Below are 16,945 nucleotides of genomic sequence, written 5' to 3' on the forward strand. Positions count from 1 at the left end.
TTACTGGAGTGCAGGTGAGATCGTTTATACCACTTCGCAGATACGGAAACCGGCTCAGGAAGCTGAAGGGATTTTCTCGAGGTGCCCTGGCACGGCAGCATGAGAGCAAGCGGACAGCCTGACTTCTAGTTGCCCTTGTGGGACTGGTCCCCGCCATCCAGAGGTCCCAGAAGGGGCCCCAATGGGGATAAAGAGCTGGAGTCATTGTCCTTGTCCAGTCTGTGTGGTGGGGAGCTGCTGGGAGCTGTTTCTTCACTCTGCACAAGCTCTCTGCTCAGGCTCTGGCCGGTGCCCCTTACCTTGCCCAGGTTTTGCCCCAGGCTCCCTGGAGGCCCTCCTGGGGCTATGACTTGCTCTTCCCACCCCCTGCCAGGGCTGTCAGAGAAGTAATTTCTCTTCAACCACCTGGATTTGAATATGGAAACGATTTGTAATTACTCCAAGTCCTCTCGGGCGGCATTATCACCAGAGTGAGTCTAGAAGGGCAGGGGCTCATGGGAAAGGAGGTGGGGAAGCCCCAGTGCAGGGAGGCACCTCGGGGGAGAGCCTTCCAGAGGTTTGACCTAATCTAGCCTGCTCCTGCACAACCCCTGGGAGGTCCAGCTCTCTCCACCCAGCTCCCACAGCCCCTCCTGCCTTACTGATCTCCCCACCCTGCCCCGATGAGCCCCCAGGTATGGGGTACCATCTCTGTCAGTCCCTCACTCTGTCTGACCACCTGTTTTTCCTAGGGCATACGTTTTTGTGGCTGAAAGAATAGGGTCGAGAACTCTGAGGGCTTCCAAGGCACAGAGAAACAGACAAAACCCTCCCGTCTCTCCGGAGCCAGCCCTCCCATTACCCTGAACCCAGCTGGATCCTGAGGGGAGGGGGAAAGCCTCAGGGATCCAGCTGCATCACATCTGCAAGAGACCTGCCCGGCTTTCTCTGGGCTCTGGGTCTCTAGTATGCTAATGTCATGAATATTCATACAGAGGAAGGCAGGCTCCCTGTAGGAGTGGAAGGGGCTGGAGCTGTGAAGGACAGGGTCCTGGAGACTTCTGAGGGCCTGTCCTTACATCCTTGTGGGTATCCCATGTCCTGACCACTCTCCTCACCTTTGCCCACCTCCTTAGGACCTCAACCCCAGCAACCCCACTGCCCCTCCCAGCGCCTGAGTAAGGAGGCCTGGGATCTCCCACTGTCCTTGGGGTGGCTCTCAACACACCATGCAGACGGCAAGGCTCGCCTGGCTTGGCTTTCCCAGCAGCGGCTGAACCTCCGAACCCAGAGACCCGGGGTGTGCCTGAGGGTGCCCAGCAAGAACCCAGGAGCCCTGCCTGCCAGTGCTAGGCCCAAGGCACAGGCCTCCTTGGGTTCCTGCTGGGAAAGGAAAAGTGCCAGCCCTCCTCCCTGCCTCATCCAGCCTCATAAATTCCCTTAAGGTGATGGGTGAGATTCCTTCATCACTCCTTATTACCTCCTTCCATTAAAGTGGATAATCTCTCACAATCACTCACAACAAATGTCACTGAGACTGCTGGAGAGGTGAGAGACAGAGGGAGGGAATGGGGGCTTTTTCTCTGGTACTGCCCCTGGGGAGAGGTGGTCTTATCCTGCTCCATCTCCCGGGAGGCACAACTCAGGGGGCTTCAGTGGGGAGGTGGGGTTGGGATTGGGTGGACTGGGGACTTCCTTGCTCTCTAGGTTTGGCCCCCTCCTGGCCAGAGAACCTTCAAAAAGTAGAGTCCCTGAAACCGTCCCACCCTCATTGCAAAGCTGCCCCCTGCTGGCTACTCCTCTGACCAGAGCCGTGGGATTAACCTACTTGTCTTTGGCGGAAGTGGTGTGTCCCTGGTCTGCCCACCTTCCCGGTGGCAACATGCCCAGGCCACAAACCACCGGACCAGGGTCCTGAGCCATGGGCATCTCCCTGAGTACCGCCTTTACCATGTGGGCTCTGGCCCCACCCAACTGTTCCTGGGCGCACTGCCGGGATGGGGAGGGGGCGGGTCTGTAGGTTTCTGCTGCCTCTATACAAACATATGCAACATGGGGGCGCCCCTGGCACAGGGAAAGGCACTTGAGGGAATAGACAGGCGCTCAGGAAAACATGTAACACGCTGCACACGTGTAGCATACCCGTGCCTAGGGACATGCAACATTGCCGAGCTGACACCAGAGTATGCACCAAACATACCACACTGCAGTGTACATATGTGGTTCCTACATACAAGTGACGCACAGCATTCAGCACACGTGTGGCACTTGTAAGCTTGCACATATATAGCATCCCTACCCACAGGAACAAGCAACATGCATTCAGGACCTGAACACAAGTTAACGCACTGTGCATGTGTAAGGCAGTTGCGTGCACAGTCAGGCAACATTGCAGTGCACGCCTAGGGCACCTGTATGCATAAGCATATGCAAAGTTCAGCTCACACGACTGGCACCTGCATGCACTGGGATATGCAATTTGCAGTGTACATGGGGGAGGGGGACAAATGTTTCAGCCCTCAGGGCCCCGAGACCCTGGCTGCGCGAGATGCCTTACGCCTGGGATATCGCTGGAGGGGTGTCGCGGATCGCTTCAGCCTGCGGTCCAGGAGGCCGAGGGCGGGGCGGGGTCTTACCCGGGGCTTCTCCCGCGCCGGCGCCTGGGGCCCAGGGCGGGGAGGGGAGGGTGCGCTTGGCTCGGCTGGAGCTGTTCCCCCTTTAACAGGAGGCGGCGCGCGTGGCCCCCCCCCCCGCCCCTTCTCCGGCGGCTCCTCGCGCCCGGCCCGGCGCGCGCCTCCTCCCGGGCCCGGCCGGCGCAGGCGCCGCGTCCCATCTCGGCCGTCACTCGGCCCCGCGCGCGCTGCGGGCACCGGCCGGAGCGGCCGGAGGAAGCCGGTTCGGCGGCGGCAGCGGCAGCGGCGCTCGGAGACCGAGGAGGATGCGGCGCCGGTTTGCAGAGCCCGGGGCTGCGGCCGCCGCCCGCGAATAGGAGGCGGCGCGCAGCGCGGGCGGTGCTCTGGGCGGGGGAGTGGGGAGCGGGGGGGTGGGGGGCGGCGTGGCGAGGAGGCGGCGGCAGGAGCCCTCGCCCGGCCCGGCGCCCGCCCGCCCCGCGCTGCTCCGCGGCGCCTTTTCTGCACCCGCCGCTCCGCGGAGCGGGAGCCTCGGCCCTCCGCGCGGCTGCAGCGAGCTGCCCCGCGCCCCGCCAAGCCCCCGCCTTAGGGATGGCAAACTTGCGCCCCGTGGCCGCCTCCGCCAGCGCCGGCCCCCGCTCCTGCTTCTGACGGCGTCCAGGTGAGTGCTCGGCCCCAGACCCCGACCCGGCCCCGCACCGAGCCCTCCTGTCGCGGTCCCGATTTCCGCACCGGCCCGGACTGGGGGCGCTCCCCCAACCCACCTCTGCTGAATTCTCCCCCGCCCCAACTGAGTTCGTTCAGCGTCTATTTACCCACTCTCGTCTCTCTGGGAACTAACAAGCCTGGGGCCGAGGTCCCCTTCATCTCTGGTGAGTCCCTTTTCTGTCCCCCTCCTCCTTACCCATCTCTGCCAAAACCCCTCGCCCCCGCCGCCAGTCCTTACCCACACCTACCCCCATAGCTGTCTCGAGTCTCTCCCTATCTAAGTCTGGATCCAGGGGTGCGCCCCCCACCCTTGATTAGAGCCCTTGTCTCCAACCTGCAGCTCGCCTGTGTCTCCCCCCTTAATTCCCCCTCCTCGTCTGGAGCCGGACCCTGCTCCTCCCCTCCACTTTATCTCTGCACAGAGTCCTTCCTGTCCCCATCCATGCCTGCCTATAGTTACTGCCTTTCCCAGCGCCAGTAACCCAACCATGCTTCCCCTCTTATTTCTGTCCTGATCGCCCCCTCCCCCATATCTACCCGGAGTCCCGCTATCCCTCGTCAGTCTCTGCTGCAAGTCCCCTCCCCCTCAGCCTGGACTTGGGGCCGTGCTCCCCATGTCTGCTCTGAGCCCCCTCCTCTCCAGCCTGGGAACTCGACTGGCCTCGCATCCCTGCCTCCCTTGTCCATCTTTGGTCGGAGTATCTCTGTCCATCCCCCATCCCTCTCCTCCCACCCCCAGGGCATAGAGCTGGGCACCAAACGCACCCTCCCGCAGCCCCGGGGGCTGGCATGATGCGGGGGTGGGGGAGGGCGGGTTGTAGGCCGTGAAGTTGGCGGCCACTCCCGCAGTCAGCTCGGTCCGAGGGAAGTCCTCCGCGCCACGGCCAGTGCAGAGCTGGCGAAGGGTCTGGTGCCCTCGGGGGGAGGAGCTCCCGGGCCAAGAGATGCTGCCCGCCTGCCCGCCTCGCCAGCTGCCGGCCGGGCCCCTGGGCGTCCTCTGGCGCCCCCTGCCCGCAGCCCTGGACCCACCTTCCCCTTTTCCTCCCGCGGGCAATCCTAGATTTCCGCAGCCCGAGCAGCAGTGGTGGCTGCGGGGCGCTGGGAAGTCCCTGGGGAGAGGAGGCTGGTGGGCGAGGCCCGGTGCCCTCTCTTGCTAGCCGTGCCAGAACAGCCCTGGTTGTCTGGCCTTATGCTCTGGGGATGAGGTGTGGGGTGGGGTGGAGGGCTTATCCCAGCAGCAATTCAGGGCACAGACCAGCAGGATTGGCCCCTGGATTTGAGGTGCTCTGGTTGGGCTTGTTTGGGCTTGGGCAGGTGTCCCCAGGAAGCCTCTATCTGTCTACCCCATGGCAGTACCCACTAGGTGGTGGGGCAAAGGTGGTCTCTGTCTGGCTTGGGCATGGATTAGGAAGTGGGGGAGTCCACTTGGCCCTGAGGCAGAGCAGGGACCTGGGGATCATCCCATGAGCTGCCACAGGGGGTGAGGGTCAGTATGGACTCTGCAGGGCATGCCCTGGTTTGCAGGGGAGGGGGGGCATGAGGGAGGGTCTTCTCTGGACCAAGATTGACAGAGATATTTCCCCCCTCTTCTTCCCTTCTCTGCCTTCTCTTCTGCTTCTCCTCCCCTTTTCTCTTTCCCTCCCCCATCACTCTTCAGAAGGAAAGAGATCCAGCCTGGGGTGGGTGTGTGCAGTAGGCATTTCTGTAACCCAGAGTGAGGTCCCAGCTAGTCTCTGCCCTCTTCCCTCCCCCCTAACCCCCAGGTAATGGAGCTGAGTAGTTAGGAACTCAGCTTTTTGTTGGATGACCTGGGTTCAAAAGCTGTGTGACCTGGGCAAGCTATATAACCTTTTTGAGCCTCAACTGGCCCTCCATAAAATGGGTCAGTGATAACTGCCTCATATAGTTGCTAGGAGAAATGATATTAGGTTGTTTGTATAGAGTGTCTGGCACCCAGTAATGCTCAACAATGATAGGTGTGTTGGGCTGTTTCTCTTCAAGGCCAAGGTCAGGCCCCTCTCCACTCCACTCCTAATCCCAGAGTAGAAATGCAGAACAAGTTCTAGTGACATCGCTCCAACCTCCAAGATAATAAAGCCAGAGAATAGCTTCAGGTCCAGAATGGGTCCAGGGAGCCTGTGACCGTTAGTCTCCCCCCTCCCTCACCCATCCTTCAACACCCCACTAGATTCCTCCGGGATCAGAGGGGCATCAGTGAAAGGCCAAGGCCTCTGAGGTAATGGTTCAAGTGTAGAAGCTGGGGAAGTGGAGGAACCAAGTCAAGGTCCCCAAAGGTAGGCTGCTTCTTGGGGGGGGGCAGCCCACGTGGGAAATCAGTCACAGAGGAGCACATGGGGCCCAGAAGAACCTCTACCTGCCCCCATGAGGAGAGATGCCAGCAGGAACTTTCCAGGGCAGTTAGCGCTCCGGGTCAGAGTTAGGCGGCGACCTGGCCAGAGGGCCCCAAGAGTTTGAAGAAACCTGGCTTTGGCGGGCAAGGGGGAGAGAGGAGCCTCGAATTCGTGACGTTCTGCTGGCCTGGAAGCCCTCTGGGCAGTGGGGCTGGGCCTGGGTCTCACCGGGGAGTGGTAGCCTCCCAGCCTCCCGCCTGCCGGGGCAGCCCTGACATTGGGGAACAAAAGCTTTCGGTTCCTGTAGCAACGGCGGCTCCAGCTGCTGCAAAGTTCCGGGGAGGCGGGCGGAGGGCGGCTGAGTCACCGACCCCTCCCCCGCCGCCCGCGCGCACGGCACCGCCCCCACCTCCCCGCGGGGGGCTGGGGGCCCGCATCCTAGTGGTGTGTCGGAGGCCCCTGCCCCCCTCGCCAGATGGAGAGACACTCTGCCAGCCGGAGAAGGAGGGGCTGCACTGGGGAGGTTCGCCCCCTCCCCTCGGTCCGGCCCACCAGCTCCCAAGGCTGGATGGAGGGTGTGTGCCTTCCTGGGTGGCAGAGCTCCGGGAGAGGGGTGCTTGAGGACCCCGTCCCCGGCCGATGCAAGGGCAGGGGACCTCGAGGCCCGGGGGTCCCCGCCCGCGTGTCGGTCTGGGCTCCGCCGCGCTGCGAGCGCCCGGGAGGCGGAGGGTGAGTGACGGGCAGGCGAATTGGGGCTGCCAGGTGGATAAACGCGACGGATGTGCGCACCGACGCGCCCCCTCCCCCACCCACCGCCCCTCCCCCGCCCGCGGCCGGGGCTCCCGGCTCCCGCCGCCCGGCGCCCCTGCCCTCAGCTAGTGGGAGGCTAGGGGTCGATCCCAGGGATCCCGGAGACCCAGCCCTTGCCCTGAGGTGCCCCTCCCCCCCGCACTACGTCCTATGCCTCCTCCCACCCCAGTCTTGTTTTGGCCCTTCCAGCTGATGGAAAGCCTCGGAATCCCTCACTGGTGCAGAAGGGAAGCCCAGGCCTGTGAGATCTGGGAGGAAAGGGGCATGAATGTGTTTGGAGAGAGGGTGGGATTCTCAGGTTTGAGGGGGGCAAGGGGGCATGCCGTGAAGGGGGCCTGTGGCTGGAGGAGGGGGATCCTGAGACTGAGATTGAGCTCCTCACCCATCTCCTCCCAGAGAGGTCCTGAGGGAGGTGGCCTACTGATTATCCTTTCCATCAGCCTCCTGACCCAGGAAGTTCCTGCTCGGAGGTGACCTCCATACCCCTCCTGTCTAGCTCTGTGCGTGGAAGGGTCTGTGGTCTTCCTGGGCTTGCAGGTGGCAAAGCTACTCTGAGGTTTAAGCCAAAGAGCCTTCAGAGGTACTGACCTCAACTTCAGCAGGAAACAGGAGAGACTGTGAGGTTCTGAGAAGAGGGAGGGGGAAGGGGAAAGGATGGTGTGAGCGCTCTCCCGATGGCAGGCTCTGTGCTAGGAACTCACCAGGTGGCTGAATGAGAAGGTGTATGCAGTCCTGAGGGCGGGGATCATGTCTCCACTCCACAGAGGGGGAAACTCAGGCTCAGGGAGGCTAATCACGGCTCATAACCACCTGAGCTGCCTGTGAGGCCAGGATCCTTCTAGGTCCCTTCCCAGGGGAGGCGGTCTCTGACTCAGCTTGGAATTGGGCTCCTTGCCTTATTTTGTGGATGGAGACTGATATAAAAAAGGGACCCCTAGAAGGTCTTATGTCACAGCAGGAACAGTGAGAGTCATATACACCCAGGGTGTAATTCCAGAATTGATGTGAGGGGAGGTGCCTGAAGGAGACTGAGTGGAGGATGGGGCTTGGGCAGGGTTTAGAGGTGGCTCAGTTCTGGAGAAGCCAGGCTGTGGCTCTGAGGGATATGGACCTAGTGCTTCTTGATGGGTTGGAGCTATGGACTAGGGAGCAGGGGAGGCTCAGGAGATGGAGCTGGGGGCCTGAGCCCTCAGTTTCAGGAACACCAAGGAAGGAGCAGCAGATCAGATCCTGCCTGATGCTTAGCTGTCATATGCTGAGCTTCAAACACCCAAATACCTGTGTGTTCACACTAGAGAGTATATTTGCATCTCTACACGTGTGTATGAGTGTCTGGCTCTTGACAGCCTTGTACATGTGAGTGTGCGCACCTCGTGTGCATTGAGTTCACTCATCTGTGGTTTACTCCGATCTCTGTGCATGTCTGTGTGCATGTGTATCTCTTCACAGGCAGAATGCCTGGCTACACACGTGTCTGTGCATCCATGCTTTTGTGTGCATGTCTGCAGGGCACAGGGTGTTGGTGTGTTTGTGCGTGGAGATTCCCTGCCCTGCTCTAAGTGGGGGAGACAAGGCCAGTTATAATGAGGCCCCACCTCCCCTCCACTGAGCTACAGCCATGGCCTGAATTTTGCAGCCTGCTTAGAAATAATTGGGGGCAGCGGGGGGATTGGATGTCACTCATCTTCAGCCGCTGGCTTCGCTGGTGCTACAGCAGGCTGGGCAGGCTGAACGGTCCGGCACAGTCATGATGTGGGGTGGCAAGGCCAGGGGTCTGGTCCCTTTGCCAGCTCTGTGCGGGTCAGAGGAAACACAGCCTATACTGGCTTCTGCTGAAAAACTCCAGGCAGGTCTTTGGAGGAGGGTGGTGTGGCTCCTTCCTTGTAAATGCGCCTGCCTAGAGCCTGCCTCCCCACTCCGCTGTGGCTCAGGAGGGGCAAATGTGTGTTTGCGCTTGGGGCTTGGGCCTGGCTCAGAGTGGCAGCACGTGGGATCTGGGCCAGCGAGGAGTTCCCTTGGTGCTGCACAGGAACTGGAATTCTGGGATTCTCATTCCTTTCCCACCCACCCCCCACCCCCCACCTCTGACCACTCTTTAGACTCCTGAACAGCCATGGGAAAACCTGTCCCTGGGGAGCAGCTGTGTCCTGGCACAATCTAGCCACACCCTGTGAATTATCCTATGTTTGGGATTCAGTTCCCAGAGCGTGAGGAGCAGAGAAGGGGACAGAGCAGGAAGCTAAGGGTGGATGCGGGAGAGCCCGGGCTGGGGCCTCAGGTCCTGGACTCCAGTCCCAGCCTGGCTTCTCTGAGGTGATCTTGAGCAGATTGCCTCCCTTCTCAGAGCCTCATCTTTTCTCCTCTAATGTGGAACAACCAGGCTCTGGGGGCCCATCCAGTGCTGTGAGCTATGCTTTGGGCATGGAGGAGGGAGGGAGCGTGGACCCCGCCTGGGGGCAGGGCTGGAAGCGGGGCTGAGCCTGGGCACTACCGTCCGCTACCTGGACAGCTGGGGCGGAGGCTGTGGGCAGTGGCTCTGCCCTGGCCTGGTAGGTGCGAGGCACCTGCAGCGCCCCCCCCACACCCCCATCCCTTGTCCACTCTGGCGTGACTGCTTTGTGTGTCTGTCAACTTGGGTCCTGGTTGCCCTTCCACACCTGGAGTACATGCACAGCTGCTGCGAGCTCAGCTTAGTGCTTTGGGGGCAGTTAGAGATCAACGGACGCTGGTCTCCACTCCTAGGAGCTTGAAGACTCATGAGATGAGTGAGCTAGCCCTGGCGACATAGCAAGGGCTAGTGGTCACGATTGGGTGACGCAAACTTTCAGGAAAGGGCTGTGGGAGCTAAGAGGAGGGAAATGGCTTGGTGGCCTCCCCAGGGGTAGCAGGCCCTGCGCCAGGCCTTGGAGGATAACACCATGGTGGGAGGGGAAGAGGGGTTAGAGGGGAACAACTGCACCCATTTTGCAGATGCCTCTCCCCCTTGTTTCCAGCAGGAAATCCACAGCAGCGATAGTCATGACGTTCACACTTGCGATGCCCTCCCATGGGCATGGCTCAGGCTGTGCTCAGTCCCCAGCACACCAGCGGTAACTCCTCCCCTTTCTCTCCCACTCAGTAAAGCAAGTGAGTGAGAATGACATTGTTCTGGGAATAACCTTGAATTGCTGTGATTTATAAAAAAGCAAATCGTTGTCAAACATCGCTACTTCGACAATTACCTCTGGATTATGTGTGCCACGCCTCACAGCTGATCACGACACATTGCGGCTGAGGGCAGCAGTCCTGGAGGGTACGAGTTGCGTGGTGGGGCCGGGGCCGGATCTGAACGTCAGGCCGAGATGCTGGTGGTTGATGGGACCGATGGAGGAACCACGGAATAATAGTCATAACTCATGTTTCTCAAGGGCTTACGAGATTGCAGACGCTCTCCTGAGGGCCTTCATTTCTCAAGTAAGGGGCTCAGAGAGGTCAAGTCCCTTGTCTAAGATCACGTAAGTGGACCTGGGTGACTTAAAAGAACATAGACTTCACCACAAGGCCCACGACCGGCAGCTAAGCCACAGGAGATTCAGAGCCCATGCTGGCTGCGCCCGGGGCCACTGACCACTGTCTCTCTCCACAGGGCAAGGGACATAGGATGACCCCAGCCTGTCCCCTCTTACTATCTGTGATTCTGTCCCTGCGCCTGGCCGCCGCCTTCGACCCCGCCCCCAGCGCCTGCTCTGCCCTGGCCTCCGGCGTGCTCTACGGGGCCTTCTCACTGCAGGACCTCTTTCCTACCATCGCCTCGGGCTGCTCCTGGACCCTGGAGAACCCGGACCCAACCAAGTACTCCCTCTACCTGCGCTTCAACCGCCAGGAGCAGGTGTGCGCCCACTTTGCCCCCCGCCTGCTGCCCCTGGACCACTACCTGGTCAACTTTACCTGCCTGCGGCCCAGCCCCGACGAGGCGGAGGCCCGGGCGGAGTTGGGGCGGCCAGAGGAGGAGGAGGAGGAGGCCGCGGGGTTGGAGCTGTGCGGCGGTTCGGGCCCCTTCACCTTCCTGCACTTCGACAAGAACTTCGTGCAGCTCTGCCTGTCGGCCGAGCCCTCGGAGGCCCCGCGCCTGCTGGCGCCCGCAGCCCTGGCCTTCCGCTTCGTCGAGGTCTTGCTCATCAACAACAATAACTCCAGCCAGTTCACCTGCGGCGTCCTGTGTCGCTGGAGCGAGGAGTGCGGCCGTGCGGCTGGCAGGGCCTGTGGCTTTGCCCAGCCGGGCTGCAGCTGCCCTGGTGAGACAGGGGCCAGCCCCGCTACCACCACGCCTCCGGGTTCTCCTGCTGCCCACACCCTGTCCAATGCTCTGGTGCCTGGGGGCCCAGCCCCACCTGCCGAGGCCGATTTGCATTCGGGGAGCAGCAATGACCTGTTCACCACAGAGATGAGATATGGTGAGTCTGAGCAGGGCCCAGGTGAGGTGGGTGTGTCTGGAGGGCTGATGGTGCCCATCTTGGCGGATACTGGGCCATTCATGTGGTTGTTCTCCAGTGTCTCCACTGGGTCCAGCCTTGTCCCGGTGTTGGGGTCACCAAAGTGGATTGGGGTCAGACCTCCCTCTTGAAGAGTTTGCAGTCTGGGTGGATGAATGGGGGCATAGACCCCCATAGACAATGCAGTGTGATAAACCCAGGGAGGGACCCCCTACCTGGGCAGTCAGGGAAGGCTTCCTGAAGGAAGTGATACAGGAACAGAGATCAGAAGGACAAGTAGAAGCAAGCCAAGCCAAAGGAGTGGTGAGGGCGTTCCAGGCAGAGGGAGCAGTGTATATAAAGGCCCAAAGCTGGGAATGACGGCGGCAGGCGCTGGCACTTCATGTTGACAAGTTTGCCTGGAGGCTGGAGTAGGCAGGGCGCAGGGACGTCTTCCTGCCCACGTGGGTCCGTGGTTTTTGGCTATGGCCCCAGGGTCAGGGCAGAGGAAGGCACAGAAGAATGTGCCTGGGTGAAGAGGACTGAGCTTCAAGGCTGCCTTGGAGGGCTGGCCTGGCTCAGCTCCCAGCATCCCTCTCCCCTGCTCTGGGCCCACGTCTTATGGGACCAAGGCCGCCAGCTGCTAGAGCTTCCTGCTGACTGGGCAAAAGCTCTTCAAGCCCTTGAGTCCTGCCTGCTTCTGCTCCCACCCAGCTCCCTCAGCCACGGCCACCTTCTGCCGACCCTCCTTCCTGCAGCTTCAAGGCCCCAAGATCCTTGGCTGGGTCCTAAGTGTCTGCTGAACAGGGCTGGGCCAGGGACTGGCCAGGGGGCCCAGGACGTCGGGGTGGGAGGGAGGCAGATTTGGGATCTGGTTTCCAGCTCTGGTACTAACAGGGAGTTCCCGCCCCTCTCTGGGCCTCAGTTTCCCCATTTGGGATAACAGGTGCTCGCCTACCATTGTGAGGTTGTCACGCAGGGATGGGTCAGAGGGGCATCTGGATCTGGCTGAGAGCTTTTACAAGGACACAGGGGCTCTCGTGTGAGGGCTGCTAGGAGTATTGGAGGGGTATGATCTGTTCCCATGCCTGCTTTGGAAACAGAACCCGAAAGTTGGGAACTGTCTTTGTTACGCTGAGTAGATCCTTTTTTTTGGCATCAGTTGTTTTGTCTGTAAAACGGGGAGATAGCCCTGGTTTAATTAGAGGAGGTGTTTATCATGACAGTAGCCTCTCCCAAGGCTTTGGGGAAGAGGCTTCTCAGCCTCCCTCATGAGACATCTGGCATCACACCCATCCATGGCAAGTGCCCAGTGGCCTTGTTCTGGCCTCTCCCCTAGGCCAGCTTGGCCGCTCACAGCAGTCAATGAAGCCATCCGAGTGACAGCCAGGCCCTGGGCAGGCTACGGGCCCTGGAGGCTGGCCTGGGATTTAGTGCCTGCAGGAAGAAATTGAATTTTGCTTCTTTGTGGAACATCGGCGGAGAGCGCCAGGCGTATATCAGGAGGTTTATGGCTGTTCCTGCCTGGCCGCCACTGCCTGTCACTCTGTGGGGGCCTCTCCCATTGTGCTCGGCAGAGGGCGGGTTCTTTTGTCTGGTTTTCTCTGCGGTCCATCAGCCCAGTGGTCCACAGTGGATGGACTGAGGCTCTGCCCTCCTGGGCAGGCACCATCTGGGCAGGCTGCCAGGTGGAGCACAGAGCCAGGAGCAGCCAGCTGGGCTTGGCTGAAGTCGGAAGCGGGAGTTGGTTGGTAGCCGGGGTGTCTTTAGGGGTCAGAGTGGGCTCATGATGGGAAGGGCACCATCGTTCCCACCATCATCAGAGCCTCTGCAGAGGCCTCTGGGACTGAGGATGGGTGGAGATTAGATCCTGGTTGTCCCTGGGCATGAAGCCTGGTATCTTCTCTGAGTAGGGAGCCCTGGGCTCCCAGCTCATGCCCCTTGTCCTGCTTGGCATATTGCCAGGCTGCTCCATGGGATGGCCTGCAGGGAGGGCTCTTGTAGGGAGTTGTGGGGGGCAGGGGTGGTGGTGAAGTGGCGTCAGCCATTGGCTCACAGGGCACACTGGTGCCCAGAGTTGGGCTGGCACAGCCCCTTCCTCTCCCTTGGCAGGCAAGAGATTCTTCCTCTTTGCCACCTCTTACCTTCTGCCCACCCTCTCTGGGGCAAGAGATGATGGGCACACGACTCAGTTTGTTCCATGCGGCAGGGGGCATCTGAGGGCCAGTGGCATCATAGGGCCTGGAGCACTCTGTGCCTGGTGGCAGCACCACCTTGGCCAAGCCCTTGGCCTCACCTCCATGCTTCCCTTCACCTCCTTCCCACTGGGCCAGTTGGACACGTACCAGCTGCGGGAGAACTGGCTGGCACATGGAGCTGCCAGCTTGAGGACAAGATTGGTGGGATGGTGGTGAACAGGTGAGATCCTCATCCCAGCCCCTCTGCCAGGCACTGGGCTAGGGGAGTTGTGCTCGGCTTCTCTGGGGCGTCCCAGGTAGGATCAACGCAAGGCCAAGTGGGGTGGAGCTGGGTTGGTACTGGAAGAGCCATGAGGCTGGGAGCGGAGGGCCTGGGCCCGCCTCAGAGCTGAGTGCGTTTGACAAGAGGGTACAGACGCCTGTTAATTTCACGCAAACTGCCTTTGATAAATCTCTTGTTATTTTTGGTGAGTTGAGCCATAAATTTGTGCCATCTTGCTGCCGCAATCTGTTAAGTGGGGGGAGAGGAAGAAAGGGAAGGAAGGCAGGAAGGAGCTCCACGGAGGACAGGCACGGAGGCTGGCCGAGGCCGGGGCCGGAAGGCAGGTGGTAGAATTGGTACCAGCTCCAGAGCCCAGCTACAGGGAGCCGGTTGCCAACCTGCAGTTCCTGCCTGCTGACCCTCCAATCCTGAGATGTGGCTGTGCGGGGTGACATCTGGGAGAAAATGTCCTTCACTCTTGCAGCCCCCTCCCTCCTCTGCCACACTGCCTGCCTCCCCCCAGGGGCACTGTCCCACCCTTGGCTGGTGGCTACTAGCCCACCATCTCCATCATCCAGGCTCCATTCCAGAGGCATGGGCACCAGGTGACCCTGCGGTCCCCTGAGCGTCAGGCCTGGGAGGCAAGAATGGGTTCAGATCTCCCCTCTGCCACTGCTGCTGTGTGACTTGGACAAGGCGCTACCCCCTTGGGACCTCAGGGCCCCCCGTTCTCTATATGTCACTTCCCTGATTCAGCCCCCGGGGACTCTCCAACGCGGCCCAGACTCCTCAGCCTGGCATTCCAGTCCCGCCCCTGACCCAGCTGCCACCTGCTTTCCCTCTGGTTCTCTCCCACCCTTTCAACTGGGGCTCCTACTGGCCCCAGAACCCCCTGCTTTCTGGCTTCCCTGCCTTTGCTTGGGCTGTTTCCATCACCTGGAATGCCCTTTGCCCTGGGTTATCCTTTGCCCCATCCTTCCAAGCACAACTCAAGCCCTGTCTCCTCTAGGAAGCTGCCTCTCACCTGCCTGACCCAGTCCTCGATTGGCTTTCTCCTTGACCATGGTCTGGTGGCAGGAAGAGAGGCCCTACCTTACCTGACTCTTTGGGGTGCAGACATTGGGGAGGCAGGGCCTCTCTCAGAGTGGGGTGGGGGAAGACCTAGCACATGTGGTACGATTCCTGGAGGATCCTTCCAGCCCAGATCTCTGCTGCCAGAAATCTGTGTGCTCCATCATGGGATGGGGAGTGGGGCACAGACCACCCCACCCCCACCCCCAGACATCTCAAAGGGGACTGAGTCCCAGCCCATCCATCACGCACATCTTCATTTCTTTATCAGAATGGAGTTTACGCCAGGCCTTGAAGTGGCTCTGAGTGAATGAGATCCGAGGTGAGGCCGACACACCTTCTGCCCTCTGGTGGGGGAGAGTGACCACTAGTGCACAGTGGTGGTCAGGGCCACCGGCTGAGGTCACCCAGCCCCAGGTTCAACCCCTGACACCACCACTGACTAGCTGTGTGACGACGGGCATGTTTCCTCATCCCTATATCATCACCTATAAAATGGGGATAGTGGAGTTATTCTAAAGAGTAATGGTGAGGATTAAGCAAGAGAATTTGGGTTAATGCTTCGCACAGTGCCTGGCACATGGTAAATCCCTGGTAAGTAGTTGTGTGTTGTCATAACTTAGTGTAATAGGTATGAATGTATGTGCTGGATGTCAAGGGAGGAGGAAGAGTGAGGGATTAAACCACAAAGGGGTGGGAAGGTGGTCTAAAGAAGGTGATTCTGAGTTGGGTTTTGAGGAGTGAATAGGAATTCACTAGGCTGTGAATTTTTTTCTTTAAATCGAATCGCTTTTGAAATTTAATACATTAAAAAGAAATTTCATATCATCAATGGAAAAAGAGTATCACTTATCTGAAATAGAAGATAACCAGAGAAACAACAAATTCTAGCTAGACGCTCATCCCTTCTCTCAATCTGTTAGAAAGAGAAATTAGCATGTACTGGGGATGTGTTAAAGTCTCGGACTGCACGGAGACCTTCTTTCTCATGCACTTGGAAGGATTAAAAGTGAGCTGTCCATATAATTTATCATCTGAGCTGGGACATTTTCGAGGTTATAAATGGGGAGGGGGGTACTATTAATTCCATCAGGGTGATAGGCCTAAACCAGACTATCCCAGGCAGATTGGCAAATAGTCACTCTACTAAAATGAGACCTGGAAAGGGGATCACTTCCTCAGTCCATGACCCAGTGTTATTTTATGGCACATTTGTGAGCCTCCCCAAGTCATTTCCCGGTGCAAGGGGAAGGGCTTTCAAGGTGAAGGAAGCAGCCCGTGCCAGGGCGTGGCGTGTGAACATGCTGGGGACAGGGGGCTGTAGTAGACCAGCCGTTACCAGACGGTAGTCCCAGTGGTGGGAGATGGGGCCAAGGCTCTGACTGCTGCACCCAGACACTGGGACCTCACCCTGTTGGCCAAGGGCTTTAAGGCAGCAAGAAGTTGGGCGGCGTGGGGGAAGAAGGATGAGTGGGACGCGGTCCCTGCTCTCAAGGAGCTCCTGGCTATGTGGGGGAGGTGGCAGAGACCCAGCTAGCTCTGTTGGGAGGCTGGACAGATAGGCCAGCAGCCTGGGGAGGAAGTCATTGGAAGGGGACTGGCATTCTGCTGGGTGTACCCAGTTGCATGGGACTGCACAAGTAGAGTCTAGAATTTACAAGAGCCACCTTCCTCTGCCCTGGCCCCCCCTGGGGTCCTGATGTTCTGCTGGGGCTGGGGAGCCACGGAGGGACATGACAGAACGGTGTTTCAGGGGGATCAGTTGGTGCCTACTTGGGGCTCTAGGGCCAGCCTCAGGGAGGATGCAGAGACCCTGGGGAGGGAGGACTGCTTTGTAAATTGCACTGCTCTCTCCCCATGGAAGTGGTGATTATCATGGTTGTTTTTAACACATTCATGACAAAGGAGGCTGAGGGGGCTGGACTATGTGGAGTTTGGGCGGCAGGGTCTGCGGAGCATGGGGTAGCAGGTGTGTGCAGTCCTGCTCAGATGGCAAAGTGCCTTTGCCCACCCTGCCTACCAGTGTCAGGGGTGAGACCAGAGTGGTCCTGTGTGGTTGGGGCGGAGGAACCCTCAGGGATATTTGGTGTTTGCTGAATGCCTGTCTTGTGTCTGGCAGCTCAGAGCTGGGCCGTCTGTGCAAGAGGTGAAGGGAGATTGAAACCCTCCCTCAGGGGCCAGGAGAGGGATCAGCACAGGATACTCACAGCTATAGCAGAAGAAGGGACCTGCACACCCAGACCTCTGTGTAGTCATCCTAGGGAGGCTTCCTGGAGGAGGTGGCATTTGAAATCTAGAAGATTTTGACAGATTGAGGTAGAGGAAGGGCGTTCCAAGAGGAGGGAACACCATTAACAGATGAGTGGAAGGAGGAAAGCATTTGCATGTTCAAGGGATAACAAGAAGGGAGTGGCAGCTCCTTTCATTGAGAGTTTATTATGCTCCGGGTGACCCATATCTCTCATCATTTAATTCTCATGATGAA

General features: G+C 59.4%; 1 protein-coding gene across 9 annotated transcripts in view; it reads left to right on the top strand.

Moving 5' to 3' along the window:
- The first annotated feature begins 3,015 nt into the window (after positions 1-3,015).
- Positions 3,016-16,945, top strand: part of ADGRB2 (adhesion G protein-coupled receptor B2) — a 37,404-nt gene continuing 23,474 nt past the window's right edge. For 3 of the 9 annotated variants that reach the window (XM_022575058.3, XM_022575057.3, XM_022575059.3), the window contains exons 1-2: positions 6,102-6,397; positions 10,104-10,911. In XM_022575058.3, coding sequence (XP_022430766.1) covers positions 6,308-6,397; positions 10,104-10,911 — 898 coding nt within the window. In that variant the 5' untranslated portion in view covers positions 6,102-6,307. Of the gene's footprint in view, positions 3,271-6,101; positions 6,398-9,750; positions 9,973-10,103; positions 10,912-16,945 lie in introns of those variants that run through there. The other 6 variants (XM_022575060.3, XM_022575065.3, XM_022575062.2 and 3 more) reach the window with 5 other exon arrangements.

Source organism: Delphinapterus leucas, chromosome 1, assembly GCF_059928025.1.
Source record: "Delphinapterus leucas isolate spDelLeu-1000000601 "Yukka" chromosome 1, BTC_Dleu_Yukka2, whole genome shotgun sequence".
In the NCBI taxonomy this organism is placed as follows: domain Eukaryota; kingdom Metazoa; phylum Chordata; class Mammalia; order Artiodactyla; family Monodontidae; genus Delphinapterus; species Delphinapterus leucas.